Consider the following 19298-nt stretch of genomic DNA (forward strand, 5'->3'; position numbering starts at 1 on the left):
ATGCTTCAACTTCCCTGATTGAAACCTACATAACTAATGTGTGAAATGAAATGTAATAAAAAAAAAACATACAAATCTTTAAAGTCTCATCTTTCTTGCTTTTGATGAGGCGCTCCCCCCCCCACTTCAATCTGCACCTGGGGCAAGTGCCCTCCCCCTGCATCTTGCCCTAGTTATGCTACTGGGTGTATCTAAGGAAGTCAGCTTAGGAGAGTCCTGACTCCCTTCAAACTATATCCACAAGAGTCACAGAGAATTTGAAGACAGTGATGCAATTATAATGAACCCACCCCCCATCAAATTTACAGTACTTTCATTGCTTTCCACAATTAGATTTTAATTGTGAGGGCTGAGTCAGAAGAGGAAGTGTCGTACGTATGACCTTTGACATGTTGTCTGAGGCTAATGAAAGAAAAGAAGGACACTTGGTTTGAATGTTTGTAGCAAGTTGAATATATTAAGGGTGGCACCTAAGGGTCAGTGATGTTATTAAATCGGGAGATGAATTAGGTCTGTCAGCCATGAACAGGGACCGTCTATCTGATGGTCTTCTACACAGTTTGTGTGTGTGTGTGGTGGGGGTTTGGTGGTGTATATATTATATACATAAACTTGGCTGTAAGTAGAAGAAACTTGCCCAAGGTTCCACACAGTGATATTGAACTCGGAGCCATACGATTGCAAAGCAAACTCCTTAGCCCCATGGCCATACTTACACCTGTTATTCTCACCTGTAATTTAATTCTTCAACAGTGAGGTGGTCTGAAATGTTTTGATATTTTCTTGATCAAAGGTTGCATTCCACTGACCCCCGCCCACCTCAGCCAGTTCTCCAATGTTACAGACAACTTCACTCGCAATTAATAAGAAAAGTTTAATTAATTAACAGCTAAAATACTGACACAGCAGTGTGAAGTACTAAAACAGAGTGCTTTGGAGTTCTGTCTACTGGAATATGTGAGTTGGGTGGGTGGGTGGAGTGTGGTTTTGGCTTTTGATGGCTTACTTTTGGATGCAGCAGAACCACCGCCACAAATATTCCCTTACTATGCTGAAGATGGAGTAAAAGAGTGGACAATATAGATGGGATGGTCATGGCTAGAACACTTTTGATCATAGATCTTCATAATCAGATCTGGTTTTCAGGTTTTAAACATCACCACCACATTATCGAAGTAAGTAAAATATCAAACATTGTTGGTAAACTTGATTCCCCACGCATTCACCAATGCCATAGAGAATGGAACAAATTCTACCTTTGTAGCTAAACAAACTGAATAAATAAACAATTATTTCAGAAAACAGAACAGGAACAACAACAACAACAGATTTTGCAATAAAATGGTCAAATATGGAATCGTACGTTTTTCAGAGTTGGAGATCTGCTTTCTCTTGTATGTTGGTCTTTTAGAAGCAGGTCGTTGCATTGCAGATTTAGGAAGATATCAGGAGTGAGAATATTTCCTTGGTGCCCTTCAGTGTCCTTCGGTGTCATCAGTTCAGTGACTGGATCTGAACCTGGTTTACAGGACACGAAAACAAAATCAGTTTAAAAAATTTTTTTTTTTATACACAAGTACAGTTGTTTGGTGGAGGTGAAATGTGTGTGTGAGGTGGGATAATTGATGTTAGAATATTACTGGTACTTAGAAAAAAAGATGAATATCTTTAACAGGTTTTCAATACTTATTAGAGTCTCATCAGGTGTTTACATCACTTGACCAATCTGAGAGAAATAAGCAGTTAATTAAGTCAGCTTTATGAACACTTGGGTTGAGGAATCTTTGAACGATGGTGCTTAGCTCAGGTTTCAAAACATAGAGAAACAAGAAATACCATAAAAGAGAGGATGTCAGCTTACTGCAGATGACCTGAACCCGTTCCTGACAACCAGGCGGACGAAGCTTCCTTGAAACAACAAATTACCAGCCATAAATCTGAGCAATTACTTCAATATTTTTTCCATTCACCATCTCACTTGTACCTTCTCAATTAAGACATAATTAAAGTGTTAATTAAATTACCAGTGTCTTTAGTGATGGAAGTAGCAGCATCAGTCGTTTGTTTTATTTCTTCAAGAACAGCATCAGTCACAACACTCACATCAGACGTTTGTTTCTTTGCTTCAACTGCATCCATCTGAAAATACATCACAAGAAACACAAACTAGGCTATTCTTTTTGCTTTCTTTCAATGGTGTCAATCATTCAATTGTGGCCATGCTGGGGGGCACTATCTTAAAGGGGTCTTCTTTTTCTTTTTTTTTTGTTGGTTATATGTTTCTATTAAGCCTGGTACTTTGTCTAATTTAGCAATTACATAAAAGGGAACATCCATAAAAAAGGGCTGAAATGGAACCAAATGGTCTTTGGCATTTTGGTTTGATGCCCTGATTCTAGCATTCTTCGTGGATGCTTTATCATTTTAGCATCAAACAAACAAACGAACCTAAGTATTGGGTTTGATTTATTTGATTAAAAACCCTTCCAGGCAGTAATCCAAAAGATGATTAGGAAAACCAGGAATGTAATTATGATAGGAAAAAGTCATATAAAATTGTTATTAGGTTAATATTTACCTTCTTAGATTCAAGTCTTAATTTTTGGAGTTTTGTTGCAACATCATATTGAATTTTGGAGTAGTTGTTTGTACGAACCCCTAATTCAGCCCCCAATTTTAGGAAATTGTCAAAAGAACCTATTGAAAGAGAAAAAAAAAACAAAAAAACAAAACAAAAAGAAGTTCAGAATAATTTTGTATTAAAAAAAAACCCCAAAAAAAACCCAGTTAGATTCACCTCAACATTTAAATTTGCCAAAATATTTTCGTCGCTTTGAGACCGCAACCTATTCACTGATAAGAAAACTTTTTTGTTAAAGTAAAACTATAAAAACAATATTTATTGTGGCTAAATCAGTAAAATATGATTAAATATTGATATCTGGCTTCTTCACTTATCAGGAAACTAATTTCCTATCAATAAGCAATAACCAATTAGAATTAAATTTTCAACATATAGGCACAGGAGTGGCTGTGTGGTAAGTAGCTTGCTTACCAACCACATGGTTCCAGGTTCAGTCCCACTGTGTGGCACCTTGGGCATGTGTCTTCTACTATAGCCTTGGGCTGACCAAAGCCTTGCAAGTGGATTTGGTAAACGGCGGCGCTGGCATCGGCCATGTTCGGATGGTGCTTTTTACGTGCCACTGGCACGGGGATCACAACTACAATTTCCATTTGATTTTGGTTTTGATGTACTTGACTCAATAGGTCTCCTCAAGCACAGCATGTCACCCTATGATCTAATGTACTTCTGAGTGGGCTGAGGCTGGTTATGCGACACTGGTGTAGGTCACAGCTGTGGACTCACTTTATTTGCCGGGTCTTCTCAGTCACAGCATACCTCGAGAGGTCTCTGTCTTTCATCATTTCCTCTGTGAGGCCCAACGTTCGAAGGTCATGCTTCACTACCTCATCCCATGTCTTCCTAGGTCTCCCTCTACCCTGGATTCCTTCCACTGTTTGGGAGTGGCACTTCTTCACACAGCTCTTCTCATCCATCCATAGTACATGACCATACCAATGCAAAAAGCAACTATAATATAGAACACTACAAAATGAAAATGAAACAACAACAAAAAAAGATGTTAAGGGCCTTTTGCTTTTGATTCTGAAAGACTTCATAAAGATCAAAGCAATCCTATTGACTTTAATTTTAAAGATTAGTTTTCCTTACCAGGGTTGAAAATAAAATCTTTGTGAATTTTTTCTGGTTCCAATTTCTTCTCTTCTGGTTTCTTTAATGAGACTGAAGATTCCATTTGATCTTTATCCTATAATAATAAGGGTTCCTTTATTATCCACAAAGGGGTTTACATTAAGGATAGCACAGGACAAAACACTGAGTGTGCATGCATGTGCGTATATGTGTGTGCGCATGTGTGTGTGTTGTGGGGATTTTGTGTGTAAACAGGTTGAACAAAATAAAAAAAAAGTAGTAATAAAATTTTAACAATGAATATTCCTCAAAAGAGATTTGAGGGTTGCTCATGGAAAAACCCTGGGTGCCCTGACTTCTGGGGAAGGTGTCATTTCTCAGTTCTTTATCTCTGGTTTTAATACTAATAATAATCCTTTCTATTATAGGCAGAATCAGCAGCCCACCAGATGAAATGTTTAGCAGCCAATTTAGCCCAAATTCTGATGGGGTTGGTTTTACTTTTTATCCTCTTAGGGTTAATGGAATAAGAACCAGTTGAGCATTGGAGTCGATGTAAGCAACTTATCCCTAAAATTTCTGGCCTTGTGCCAGAGTTTGAAACCATTATACAAGTGATGGAAGATCAGGAATTCTATAATATCAGAATAACTGTCATGTCTGACGTTGCTCACTTCTAAATCCTTCTGTATTCAAAATTTAAATTCGAAGCAACATCAAATTTGCCTTTCACTTTGGAAGGATTAATAAAATAACCTAAAGATATTTACTGAGACTGATTATAACACCTTTTGCCTGCAATTAACCATTTACTTACACAATTGTCTCTTACAAATTATTATCCAGGTACCAATAAAAGAATCATTACTTTTTCAACATTCCTCATATGCAAAATCTTTCTTTACCTCAACTTTTCTCTGTGTTTTTTCCAAACTTTTCGTTTCTTCTTCTTCCTCCTTTTTCTTTCTTCGAATGCTTCTATTTGCAAAAATAAAAAAAAAGCAAACCTTCAACATATCTTTAATACAGTTTCCCTATTCAGCAAACAGATTACGTAACAAGTTTAACTAAATGGAACACATCATCATCATTGTCGTCATCGTTTAACGTCTGCTTTCCATGCTGGCATGGGTTGGACTGTCCGACTGGGGTCTGGGAAGCCAGGAGGCTGCACCAGGCTCCAGTCTGATCTGGCAGTGTTTCTACAGCTGGATGCCCTTCCTAATGCCAACCACTCCGAGAGTGTAGTGGGTGCTTTTTATGTGCCACCGGCATAGGAGTCAATAAGGCAGGCCTGGCAACGATCACATTCGGATAGTGCTTTTTATGTGCCACTGGCACAGGGAACCAGTCAGGCAGCACTGACATCAGCCACAGCTACAATTTCCATGTTTCACTGCCGTGTAGCATGGCAGTACTCTCACACATGCATCACACAGTCCACCTTTCACTCTGAGTGAGAGGCCCTTTGTCACCAGGAGGGGATAGGAGCTTTCTGAACTTTGCCCAGGCTATTATTAACTTCATATGGAGAGGAATCAGTTATGACCTTTTCCAGGGCCACAAGATGAGTGGGAAAAAGAGAAGAGGTTATTGTCAGAGTAAAGGCCTGGTATAAAAACTTGCAACAGAATAAACTCTGCTAGAGGTACCCAAGGGTGGAGGTTAAACCAGATGACTGGTTTAGTCCATCACTCACTGTCATCAGTCACTCTTTTTATTTGACTAAAAATATAATCAATGACTTACCGTTTGAGATTGTTGACATGAGAGTCTTTGTAGACCTTTGATTGTGTTGATTGTCCATCTTCTCCAGAAGGTGGTTGCTTCAGCTTGAGAGGCTGAAATTGCGATGGAGTTGGGCTGCTTTTTTCACTCTCTTCCTTCAGTTTCTCTAATTCCTTTTGCTGAAACTTTATAAAGTTTTTCTTTTTATTTTCATTTTTCTCCAGAAGTCTTTGCTTAAAGCCAGCAATGAGTTCAGGTGGTATCAGCTGACAAGACAAATGAGAGCTGAGCATCTCTGATTTATCTTTGGGGATTTTTAGTAATGGCATCGGGGAAGGTTCTGCTGGTTCTTCCACATCAGAAGAATCAATCAGAAATTTAAAAGTCTGTTTAGGAAATTGCATTGTGTTGATATTAGTTGCATTGTGATAATTCACAAATTGGCTGCTGCCAGAATTTGCAGATTTGTGGGAGGAAGAAACTTTGTTGTTCATTTCCACAGTTTCTGGCCTCACTTGAGGAACACATAAATAAGGTTCTGGAATTTTAAAAATATTGGGTTGTTTCTTTGTAAGACAAAGCAAAGGCATTCTGGCAGGGTTCTCTGGCTTTGATTGTTGCATCTCCTGCTTATTAACTGCAGAAGGTTCTGTTACCGAATTAAGTTGCGGCAATGACAACAAGGGGGGAGATTCAGAGATGACATTGCCAAGATTAAATAAATGGTAGTTCTGATGCGAACCTTCGTTGGTTACACTACCCGTCGTTACATCAGTTACTCTCCTGTTATCATTAACAATCTGTTGGTGCTGGTAATTTTCTGAAGGATCAATCCTTTGATAGTAGTTCTCATTATTCAAAGGTTTTGAAATTAAAGTTGAAGAACTTTCTTTTCTAGTCTGAGATATTTCTTGAAGATTTTCCAATTCCTTTAAGACTCCTCTAATATTTCCAGCTGAGCTTTTTGGAGGTTTTAGGGTTCTTAGTCTGAAGGATGAGGTAGAATCTGGTGCTCTGATATCAACTTGTGTCTTTTTAGAAGATATTGTCACAGGTGGTCTTTGATTCTCAGACTCTGAATCCGAACTAAAACTATCCTCAGCCACACTGGTACCAGCTGGAATCTTATTTGTGCTGTCTGCTCTCTTGTTTCTTTTGTTCTTTACCTTTTTATGAGGTAACAAGGCAGCTATAACAGACTGGAATTGGTCATTTTGAGCCTAAAAAATAAAAAAAATACAAAAACCAAAACATTAAAAATGGCAAGGCATTAATAAACTGTAATATATTATTATTATTATTATTATTATTATTATTACAATGAATTTTTGTTGCAACAATTTTAGTTACATATTAGTTTTGTGTAACTAAATACACAACATTTGAAATAAAAGAAACATTTCTGAGGGTGAGATTGAGGGGGGAAGGGGGAGTGATGTGACTCTTAGTAAGCTGTGGATCATCAACTTACTAATTAAAGACACAAACAGAATGTTTTAAATTAAATTGAAATGCAAACTAAAGAGCTCAGTAAATAAAAATCTAAAGTAAATGAATCCTCAGTTTTGAAGAGGAGCCCTCCGGTGGCTCAATCTACTGAGCCACCTACTCATTGTATTAATATGTGAGGTGACTGAGTACTACACAAACTCAAGGACCCTAAATGTGTACATTAATTTACCTAAACTAAATCTATTGTTGTTGTTGTTATTAATTTTCAGAAGTCTGGTGCAGGCTTCTGCCTGGCTGGCTCTTGTGAAACCGGTCCACCCATGCCAACATAGAAGGTGGATGTTAAATCATGATGATAAGAAGAAGCTGATGGACTTAGTTCTGATTAAAAAAGTGATAATCATTGGTGATGGCCATGCTGAGACTCCATACTCTAGGCTCAGCTCCTGTCAATCCAACCAACCCATGCCAGCATTGAAAACAAGGTTATGATGAGATTTTCCAAGAATGTTATACAAATTTGACAGATATTACAAATGGAATACATTAAATCAAAAATCATATTTGATTTTTACATACTTTTTACGGATTGAATGCATTTGTAGATTTTTGAAGGAGTTGAGGAGAGTAAGACAGTCTAGGATGTATTTCTTTAACAGCACCAACTGGAATGGTAGCCTTTTCTTTCTGATGTTATAGAATAATGAATTTCATTGCTTCAGATTAACCCATTTAGAGAACAATGCTGCTTTCAAAATTTAATGAATGCTTCTTAAAAATAAGAAACTAGGCAATATGTTTGTCTATGATGTGTACTCGTTAGCAATATGAATCTGAACAACTAGAAAAGAGGTGAAAGGGAGAAAATAAAGAGAACGACTTGTTTACATCGATCAGCTTTTGGATTTCCAGTTGGATAACATCCATCACATCCTGTTTTACATTTTGCTGGACTTCAGAAATGATACTTTCTTTGTTGAGTTCTTGTCTTTTAGATTTGGTTTGGTTACCTAAAGAAGAATGTGTTTCTGATAAAACACTATTTTTGGTATTGCATACTGTTGATTGTGAAGTCTGAAGAGGTTTCTGGTTTGAAGAAACGTCTACATCATCCAAACTGTCTGCTGTAAATGATGATGTAACAGAGACACTGAGGGGATCACTGTGGCTTCTGGAAAATAAAACGAAACTTCATTTAATAAAATGTTTCCAATTTTCAATCTGCTGTTCCTGAAGAGAAACTGCAGAAACTGGTGAAAAATAAACAGAATATGATTTGATATTGAAGATATTAAGCACGTGAATAATAGAACGGTGAGCTTCAGAGTAATGAAATTAGTCTCAATAATGGAAAAGTAAAACTTCATTTTCATTTTCTACATTATTCTACACATGTGGCAAATAATAAACAAAATGGCTTTGCCTGTATGCTACACGACAGGGTTTGAACTCTTAATCTTGCAATCAGTAGATTAGCAGAACCAGGAGTGCATCAGAAAAGAACTTATTGCAATGTAAGTTCAAATCTTTCTGAAAACAATTTTATCTTTTATTCTTTCTGAGACTGATAAACTAAGTACCACCCAAATATTGGAGTTGATTTAATCAAGTTTATCTGCGCCCCCTCCCCCACTCCCCACTTGCCAGAACCTAATCTACTTCAGATAGTTGCTTAATTTACAACATTGGCTGTAGGACTTTGAAAGAATTGACTCACTCTTGGGGCTGTTGAATCTCAGAAACTGCTGAGACATTGCTGAGTTCTGTGGCAAAACTCCTTTCATTGATACTGAAAAATATGCAAATAAAATTATATATAATAAAACAAAAGTTTGCACATCAGCACCATTTTATATGCAATCATAGAAAGGAAAATCTTGAATTAAATAGTTTTACATTAGTTTAGAATTGACTGAAAATATTTATATTGAAACCACCATCATTTCGTAGAACTTACAGTAAATTTCTTCAAGCAAAACCATCACGTAAAAACAAAACCAAATATTATGCTAAGATAATGAGGGCTAGTAAGAGGTAAAGGTGGGGAGCAGAATAGATTTCTGCTGGAGCACCGTTCAAGCATGGGTCGATGCCAGTGCCGCCTGACTGGCTCCCCATGTTGGAGGCACATAAAATACACCATCTGAACATGGCCGATGCCAGTCCCCAACAACTGGCTCCTGTGCCGGTGACACATAAAAAGCACCATCCAAGCATGGTCGATGCCAGTGCCGCCTGACTGGCTCCCCATGTTGGAGGCACATAAAATACACCATCTGAACATGGCCGATGCCAGTCCCCAACAACTGGCTCCTGTGCCGGTGACACATAAAAAGCACCATCCAAGCATGGTCGATGCCAGTGCCGCCTGACTGGCTCCCATGCAGGTGGCACATAAAAAGCACCGACTACACTCTCAGAGTGGTTGGCATTAGGAAGGGCATCCAGTCGTAGAGACCTAGCTAAATCAGATTGGAGCCTGGTGCAGCCTCCTGGCTTGCCAGTCCCCAGTCAAACCGTCCAACCCATGCCAGAATGGAAAACGGATGCTAAACAATGATGATGATGAATGGGACAATGATTAAATTTTCAGGTATTAAACATGAGTAGTTTACTCAGTGGTTATGAGTCAGTCAACCAGTGTATACCCTGGTTCAAATCCAAGTGGAATAAGCTGGTGGCATCACAATTAGGGGAATAACTAAAAGGAAATCACCCTTGGTCTGACAACAGAATGGGAACACTCTACGCTTACGGATTTAATAAAGAGAGCCAGTGAGGCGGCACTGGCAATGACCACGCTTGAATGGTGCTTTTTCTGTGTCACTAGCATGGGATCAGTCAGATGGCACTGGCACTGACCATATTCGTACGGCGCATTTTACGCGCCACCGGCACGGATGCCAGTCCGCTGGGACTGACATTGCCATGCTCGAATGGTGCTTTTTATGTACCATTCAGGTGGTGCTGGCATCAGCCATGACAATGATTTCATTTGACTCAACAGGTCTTCTCAAGCACAGTATATTGCCCAATGATTGAAGGGTACTCTTAAATGGGCTGGTTATGTGACACTGACATCCACCCCTGCTACTGACTTGGTTACCTAGGTAACGGAAGCTATCAACTACTTCTAGTTTTTCCCCCTGGCATGTGACGGAAGCTGTTTTCTGCATATTTTTTTTTCCCTAATGGCCCTGTCAACTACATTGTTCCACCACCACGTTACCTTAGGTCAAGAGGGGACTTTGCACCATCCACAGATCTGGTCAGTAGCCTTAACAGGTTGTCCCATAGGAACCTCCAGTTGTCTTCCACATTATGTGATGCTATGTCCTCCTCTTTTTTGTCAAAAGCTTCGAGTAATATGTCTCTAAATCTCTGTCCATTCACAGGAAATTTGTAAACATTACTAAATTTACTACAACTTGATTAAGTTTTTCGATTCACCAGAGGTAATTATAATGTTTGGATTAGTTACTAGCGTCTAAAGTGTTTTTCAGTAAACAGATTTTCGCATACCTTAAACTCCTCTTCTCCTAACAAGCTGCCCCCTCGGGTTTCATAGCCTTGCAAGCTGCATGGCGACCTCACTAGTGTCAGTGGCATGAAAAAAGCATTCAGCACATACTGTAAAGTGACTGCCATTAGTAAGGGCATCCAGCCATAGAAACCCTGGAGTACAATGCAGTGTTTGAGCCTAGTGAAGTCAGTTAAACCATCCAACCCATGCCAGCTTGGAACATGGACACTAAATGATGATGATGATGATGATGTTCGGTAGTCACAGCTGCAAACGCAAAGTTACTAATTAAGTCAGTAAGGGAATTTTCACATGGTCATTCAACCTGCAAAAAATAGCAGCCAAATTTCTCTCTCTTTAGCTTAACCAGGAGGAAGGACTCACAACCTGTTGTCTTGAAAGAATAAGCATACACGCTGGAGAATTAGTTCATCTTTGATCAGAGCTAATCAAAGACTAAATAACAACAATAACAACAATAATTACTAATTTACTCACGTGTAGAGAACGTATTCGTATGCTTGATTCACTTCTTCCTGTTCTTCTTCTTCTTCCTCTTCCATGTTTTTAAACTTGAGAGGTTTCATCGTTTCCAAAGAGTTCCTCACAATTTTCTTTTTTTGCTTTTTCTTTTTTTTCTTAGTTTTGCTTGATGACAAAGATTGAATTTCATGTTCATTACTGGCTTCAATTCCATTCTCTGAACTTCTCAACCATTTTCTAAATTCTTCTTTATCAAATGAAAGAGCTGGAGGAAGCGAAGGCTCTTTGTCTTTTGACAGAGATGAAGAATCACTCTTTTTCTTTCTTTTCTTCTTTTCTAAGTGACTTCTGGAACTCTGAGAAGTCAGTTTCTTGGAGGTTTCTTTTAGACTGGAAGTGAACTGGACTGAATGGTTACCTGTAGTTGTATTGGTTAAAGGATAGTACTTCTGTTCCAAAAGCCACAAAGCAAGAACCAGCAACTGAGGCTGGACAATGGCATGCATGGCAGAATCTCCATCTTTTTGTTCCTCTTCGAGTTGAGAAATGAGAACTTGGTTCTTTTTAGCCCACATAATCAACCAATCAACCAACTGGTTCAGTTTCAAATATTGAGAACCAAAATCAATATCAAATGACCACAGAATATTTTGTTTGTCAGAAATATTATCCAAAGATTTTGATCTGTTACTCCGTGGCATCGTCATTTCTCTACATCTGTCCTGCCTCACTTTAGCTTGGCTCCACAACTGTCTTCTCTCAATTGCAGTCATTTGACTAACAGGACTCGTAGTCGAGTAGTGATACGAAGCATCGGCTGAATGGCTTCGGTTAAAAAGACCTTTGATTTTTTTAGGAGTTTGTTGATTAACTGAACCAAAACTTGGGTCCAATATATTACTGGAATCTTTGAAATTGGTCGCTTCTTTGCATGGTTTTGATAAAATAAGCAGACTCTGTTTAGGATGTCGACCTGTCATTGTTCGAAATGGCATAGATTCCATTTGCATGGCTGCAATTTCTTCCGTGAATACGTCAAGCAATGGGTAGACTGACTTTGGCTGTGATCTCGCTTCTTCCAGGAGTTTTGAAAAGGAAATGTCATAAAACATATCCAAGAACTTACCATATGATTCACATGTTTCAAATGGAAAAGAACCAACACTAATACTATGTTCTGTGGCAGTTTGGGAATCAAACATAAACTCACAGTAATTTCCAAAGTAGTTCTTTTTTTTATCCATTGTCTTTTCCACAGAACTGCAATATTCTTGGAAGTAGACTGACAAAGACTTCTCAGATGAAGAACTTCTTCTGATAATGCCACTTTTTTGCTTAATACTTTGGACCTTGATAACTGGAAATGTTTGCCATCGTTTCAACAAGATTTCCAGTTTTTCTTGAACTTCAGAATCAAGCTGTTCCGCATCATGACAGAAAGTTGCCAGGATTTGAGCTGTATAAACTGAAGGTTCTAACTCTGATAAGACTGAGAGAAGAACTTTGTACGACCATGCTTCATCAGCTAAATAATGGCTGAACGGAATAAAATGGACATTCCAGGTAAGACAAACTTCACACAAAGCACACCATTCTTCATCTTTTAATGTGGATGGTTTCTTAAAAAGTAAATAAAATGAATACAGAAAATTTTATTTAATATTTAGTAAACAAAAGAGAGGTTTTTTTTTTCTAAAAAATAAATTAGGGAAAAAAGTAATTTTAATATATTTAAAGAGAGATTAACATGTGTATTCTAGTTTTAGAGAAGGTAGATTCTGTTCCTGCAAGTTGTAAGAGGCAACTAAAAGGGTTGGCAACACAAAGGGCACCCAACCCAAGAACACAGACTCAGTAAAACCAGTCAACTGATGCCAGAAGGGAAAAGTGGACATGGTGTTGAAGATAAGGATGCTTAACCCTTTAGCATTTAAACCAGCCCCTATTTGGCCCAAATAGTCTCCCAGTTTTATGTTCAAACTGAACAGATCTGGCCTCTCACACCTACCCTACAATGCCATTCTAAAAATAAACTATCACATCATCAAAATCTCAAAGTAACATGTTAACATGAGATTAACTCAAAACAATTTGAATAAATAAACATTACATTTAACAGTAATCTGAATGCAAAGGGGGTTAAAGGGAGAAACTTAGAGGGGTGGGGGTGGGGTATTAAATGTACTGTGGACTGACCAATAGAAGACAGGAAAAAAAGATGGAGGTGCAAGCAAAACTGGTCTGAGTTTACTTTGCAGCTCTGTGGTTTTAGGTTCAAGCCAGGTATGTGGCACTTTGGATAAATGTCTTCTACTATAAGATTTCGGTTGACCAAGCTCGTTATTGTTGTTGTTGTGTAGGAGACTTTATCCCTTGCCTGGTGCCTTTAATAGGGGTAATGTCTTCATTCTCTAAACCACTGGAGGATAAAGACATTACTGTCCTAGGCTGAAACTCTGTACACATCCATGTAGGCGTGGTTAAGTGACCACAGATTGTTTTGTAACCATGTAGCTTTGTATTCCATTCCTTTCTAAATATCCGGAAGCTAATACAGGATGGGGATTATACATGGATAAACCAAAAATAGAATTACACAGAATAAATAAATGGTCAGCCAACTCTGGGGAGATTTGGACTCAGAATGAAGCGAGCCAAACTTAAAATGTTTCTGTAAGGCATTTAGTTTAGCAATCTACCAGTGATGATAATGAAATTAGTAAAAGTTAAGAACACTTACAATGCGCTGCCTTTCAATGTAAGATCTACGCAATCTGTTATGCAATGACAGCTGGTCACGGACATGTAGGAACCAGGTGAGTCCACAAAAGTTCCGAAATGAAGAGAATATTGGTAAAAATTTAGTATTAGTTGTAAATGATTGAAGATTAGATTTCACACTTCCCAGATGCAAAAGTATATCTGGAAATTCTGTAATTGGACCATCAAATTCTTTCTATATAAAATGAAAATGGAAGAAAGAGAGAATATGGTTAAAAAAATTTCCAGCACTTTCTACAATGGTTACCTTTTTTTTTTCATAATTCAAAGTCATTCTAAGACAATCACATCATCAAAATCTCAAAGTAACATGTTAACACATGACTGACTGGCTCCCATGCTGGTGGCATGTAAAAAGCACCCCTACACTCTCGGAGTGGTTGGCATTAGGAAGAGCATCCAGCTGTAGAAACCTTGCTAGATCAGATTGAAGCCTGGTGCAGCCTCCTGGCTTGCCAGTCCTCTGTCAAACCGTCCAACCCATGCCAGCATGGAAAGCAGACGTTAAACAATGATGATGATGATGATAATCTTCTGTCACTGATACTTCGTTTAAATTTTGAAATGTATCCAAGTAAAATAATTGTTTCAAGATGATTTAATTGAAGGAAGGATGTTTTCTTAGAATATCAGAAATGAACAACACTGCTTATATGACAGTGGCACTCATTTACAATTATCACACAAGGTCAAAACGAAGAGACACAAACAAACATAGCAAAAACACACACACACACAACGGGCTTCTTTTAGTTTTTGTCTACCAATTCCATTCACAGGGTTTTGGTTGCTCTGGGACTATGGTAGAATACACTTGCTCAAGGTGCTACGCAGGAGACTGAACCTGAAACCATGTGGTTGAGAAGCAAACTTCTTAACTACACAGCTACACCTGTCCTGCAACACTACTCCCCACCTCACCTGAGAGGTCTTGTCTAGCAAATTACCTGATGACCTCATTGGTGCAGGTACCACATAAAAAAGCACCCAGTTGACTCTGTTAAATGGTTGGCATTAGGAAGGACATCCAGCCATAGAAACCATGCCAAAGTAGACAGCAGAGCTTGGTACAGTCTTCTGATTTGTCCCTTCCTGCCGAACTGTCCAACCCATGCCAGCAGGGAAAAAAGATATTAAATGATGATGATGATGCAATACCCCCACCACACACACACACACACACACACACAAATGCATGACAGCTGCAACTGAAATTCGACTAATGTCATGATCTGAAGCAGCACAGATGTGGCTTTTCAGTTCTGCTAGAGATCTCCCCTCTTTTGCACAGATGTGACAATGATGGGCACCTTTTGCAGCCAATGTCCACAGAGTCATCACCCATGATGACACATACCTTCATTCCATCATGGAATTTGTCAACGAGGCTTTTGCCTTTGCTTTCAGCTATGGCCAGCCATATTAAGCAACACATAACTGAGAATCTTAAAAATCAAGCGTGTCATTACCTGAAGCATTCTCATGTCAAAGTAATTAAGAAATATAAAAATAATTTATAGGGTTAAATGATAGGTGACTAAACTTACTCCAAATTTATTTGCAGATCTCTTGGAGACTGTCATCAGTTGCTGAATATACCATTGTGCCAATGGCAGAGACAATTTGGCTCCTTGAAGAACAATCAGTATAAGACGTATCAAAACTGAAGTCTTGTGTCTCAGTTCCTTCTCTTGGATTAAAGCAGCAGACTTTATTGCTGAACCATTCTAGGAAATAAATGAAAACAATTTTAAAAGAATATTTATGAGTAACTATGAAAGACAAAGGAAGAATAATTCATGAAAACCCTAAGTCTGAAAATAAATCAGAAATAATTAATACTACCATTACGAACAAAAATAATAACTTCCTTTTTATACATTAAGCAAGAGCACATGCTTTTGAAAAGATTAATTGAAAGCGCTCGCACACACTGAGAGAAATAACTTCTCTTTGGAACCTCCATGCAAAACCCCTTCTATTTCTTACTTTCTCCTCAAACTCATCAATCATCCCCCCACCCATGTCCACTATTCACTACATTCTCTTCCACAGATTCTGTCCAGTCCATGCTAGAATGGAAGACAGGCATTACATGATGATGATGATGATGCACTGAATGCATTTTATCATGGCACCAATAAGAAAAGCTGTAGAAACCTTGCCAGATCAAATTGGAGCCTGGTGCAGCCTTCTGGCTTGCCAGTCCTCAGTCAAACCATCCAACCCATGCCAGCATGGAAAGCAGATGTTGAACGATGATGATGATGATGATGAAAAGAATAATAGATAAACTTTGAGTAACTATAAATTACTTACCAAATCAGAAGGTTGCCATAAATAAAATGGAGGTGCAGGTAGATGGAAATCACTTGGAACACTGGCAGAGAAATTGCTCACCATATTTTGAAGAGATTCAACTAGAATAGGGAAAAGCCAAGTGACCAAGTCAACACCACAGACTATCCCGGTGGTCAATATACTATCAATGGCTGTGGTCAGCTGAATTTGATGATGGTCATCCTTCACTTCAAATACATCTTTCAAAGAGACAGACAATGATAGAGAGACATTAAATGTGAAAGACATAAATGCAATAAGGAAACAAGTAGACAGTCCCCTCCTGCCACTCACATGTGAAACCCAATGGCTGAGAGGTCAAAATATTGGAACACTGACCATATCATTGTGAGTACAGAGCTTACAACTATCAAAACAACAGATGTAAAATGACCATCATCACCATCATCACCATCATTTAATGTCTGTCTTCCATGCTGGCATGGATGGGATGGTTTGATAGGAGCTGCACCAGTTTCCAGTTGTGTGTTTTGCCATGGTTTCTATGGCTGGATGCCCTTCCTAACACCAACCGCTTTACAGACCGTACTGGGTGCTTTTTTACATGGCACCATCAAGTAACTTGCAAGACAAAGACCCCCCTGGCTGAGAGAGGGAGTGGAACTGAGGGAGGTGGTTTTGGGTTAGAGTATAATAGAGGGATTCAGTGACCAGTGCTGTGGTCAGAAAAGTGATGGAGAAGAGTTGTGGGGAAGAGACATGCCATGAACAAACTCGGTGGAGGGGAACAGACATAAATGATATGCTTTTAGGACCTTCAATTGTCCTGATATGGATGGGTCATCTCAAACAAAGCAAATTACCAATCATCATAACCATTTGGCATCTCTTTCATGAGACTCAACATCCAGAGGTCATTCTCGACTACTTTTTCAACTGAAGTTACTTTTTAAAATGTGACCCCTACCCTAGTGGTCATCAGACCACATTTTAAATCATTGTAATGTCATAACAATGTCAACAACAACAACAAGGCAAGCCACAGTGTAACACAGATGAATCTGTGTATGATTACCTTTATATTCATTACAAGTGGAAGACATTGTGTTTGGATGTGTAGGTAACAAAACAGACAGTTTCCTCTTCAAGATTTCAGATGGATGAAGATCTTCTGGAAGGCTGAGTTCCAAAGAATCTCTAAAAAAAGACAAAATTATAATAAAGAAAAAGTACATAGAAATTATTTCAATGTTTAGGAAAGAAACCAAACTATTATATTTACTTTTTGGTTCTGACAGCAAGAAGGGAATGAATATAAAGGAGGAAGCAACCAAACCTTGAAATAACCAGCATTGACAGAGTTTGGGTCAAAGAGTTCTGTTAGTATGTATTACAATGAAGAATTCTGAATCCCAGAGATGAATAGTAAGTAGAGTTGATAGACAGGACCTTAACTAGGTAGTTCTTGTGTCAGATAGGAGTAAAAGGTTTACCAAAGCTAAGAGCAACAAAACTGCATGTCTCAAAGTTCTGAAGAGTCAAACAAAAGCATCAATTTTCAAAGAAACCAATGTGAAAACAACAAAGAAAGAAAAAGACCATATTAAGCTTGTTGTTACCACCACCACCACCAGATCCACCACCACCATTATCTGTAAATGTGTAAACATAACCAACCTTTCGTAGAGCATAGGAAAGATCTCCCTGTGTTTCATGAGTGCAGCGGATATTGAAAGAGCAGCTTTCCAGTCACCAACTTTGTTGGAAAACCAAGCAGCTTCTGGGACAAGGCCACTGAGGAGAAGGTATTCCAGGCATCGACTGACTGTCCATATATCTTCCAGACCACTTGAGCTGACTACTGAAGTCACATCTTGCTGGAACTTTGGTATTATTCGTTCTTCTAGAATTCACACAGAAATATCATAGAAAAGCAACAATTAAAATATACAAATGAAAAAAAGTACAATAAGAATTTCAAATTTCATAATTATATTTCTAAAGAAGACTAAATAATACATCTTTGTAGATTATATTGTTGATATTTGAAAGTCTTTTTAAATTGAAATGATTAACTTAACTAGCAAAATTTTTACTGCAGGACTAGCTAACTTTAAGTGAGTTTTGGTTAAAGATCATATGATGTCTATGCTTCGTCAGGAAATGAAAAATTAAATTTAGGAAATATTTAGTAATATCTGTTTTTAAACTAAAACTTGGATTATACCACAAATTATGTATTTCTTAGTCCATTTTCACATTTTGGATATCATCATCATCATCCTCATCTAATGTCCGTTTTCCATGCTGGCATGGGTTGGATGGTTGGATACTAAATATATATTGTTTTACTAAATTAACACACACACACATAATATATATGTACACACACACAAGTATGTATGTTAATACATATATACATATATATGTGTGTGTGTGTATGTATGAAATGGTAGATGAATGTATAAGAAATTGCAAATAGATTAATTACTTACTCAAGGTATGTGGAGAAGCGTGACACAAACGAGGAAGTGGTGATGGAGAATTTGGAGGGAAAATAAACAGCTGCATGTTGCAAAAATACATGGCCATGTAACGTGCAAGAGTCTGCACTACTTGTCGGATTGCTGGATTCTTGATGCAAGGCACTTTTTGCTGAAGAGAGAGAGAGAGAAAGAGATATTTGATGGAGTGAAACAAAACAACTAGCAAAATAAGTAAGGCAAGGCCTCTTTATTAAGGAGACGGTGCAGTTAAATCAAAGGACAAGAAACTAAGAAGACTATGAAAGGTTAATTCCTTCAATGGCAGAAAGGGAGAGTGGAACTAAATGCCTTCTGGTATTTAACTAAATCCTTAACATTATAATTCCCTTGTTAATAATAATAACAGTAACAACAATCCTTTTTATTATAAGCACAAGGCCTGAAATTTTTTGGTGGGGGAGGCTTGATGATCACATTCTTTTTTATCCTAAGCACAAGGCCCAAAATTTTTGGAGAGGGTGCCAATCATTTAGATTGACCCCGTACACAACTGGTACTTAATTTATCGACCCCCCCGAAAGGATGACGGGAAAAGTCGACCTCAGTGGAATTTGAACTCAGAACATAAAGACAGACGAAATACGGCTAAGCATTTCGTCTGGCGTGCTAACAATTCTGCCAGCTCACCACCTTTGATCAGATTGACTCCAATGCACAGCTGGGACTTTGACTCTGAAAGCATCAAAGACAAAGTTGACCTCAGTTTGCACTCAGAACACAAAGATGGACAAAATGCTGCTCGGCATTTTGTCCAGCAAGCTACCGA

At 38.2% G+C, this 19298-nt stretch overlaps 1 protein-coding gene across 4 annotated transcripts in view; it reads right to left on the reverse strand.

The window, feature by feature from the left end:
• Positions 1–19298, reverse strand: part of LOC106868169 (uncharacterized) — a 57349-nt gene that overhangs the window by 23356 nt on the left and 14695 nt on the right. For all 4 annotated transcript variants that reach the window (XM_052970292.2, XM_052970294.2, XM_089356866.1 and 1 more), the window contains exons 13-27: positions 18482–18641; positions 17664–17889; positions 17062–17183; positions 16005–16225; positions 15233–15412; positions 13645–13860; positions 10920–12523; positions 8616–8687; positions 7787–8069; positions 5468–6666; positions 4624–4696; positions 3737–3833; positions 2579–2697; positions 2025–2139; positions 1364–1518 (exon numbers count right to left, since the gene is read on the reverse strand). In XM_052970292.2, the coding sequence (XP_052826252.2) occupies positions 1364–1518; positions 2025–2139; positions 2579–2697; positions 3737–3833; positions 4624–4696; positions 5468–6666; positions 7787–8069; positions 8616–8687; positions 10920–12523; positions 13645–13860; positions 15233–15412; positions 16005–16225; positions 17062–17183; positions 17664–17889; positions 18482–18641 (4842 nt within the window). The remainder of the gene's footprint in view (positions 1–1363; positions 1519–2024; positions 2140–2578; positions 2698–3736; positions 3834–4623; positions 4697–5467; positions 6667–7786; positions 8070–8615; positions 8688–10919; positions 12524–13644; positions 13861–15232; positions 15413–16004; positions 16226–17061; positions 17184–17663; positions 17890–18481; positions 18642–19298) is intronic.

The sequence above is a fragment of the Octopus bimaculoides genome, chromosome 8 (assembly GCF_046866305.1).
Source record: "Octopus bimaculoides isolate indiv1 chromosome 8, ASM4686630v1, whole genome shotgun sequence".
Taxonomy (NCBI): domain Eukaryota; kingdom Metazoa; phylum Mollusca; class Cephalopoda; order Octopoda; family Octopodidae; genus Octopus; species Octopus bimaculoides.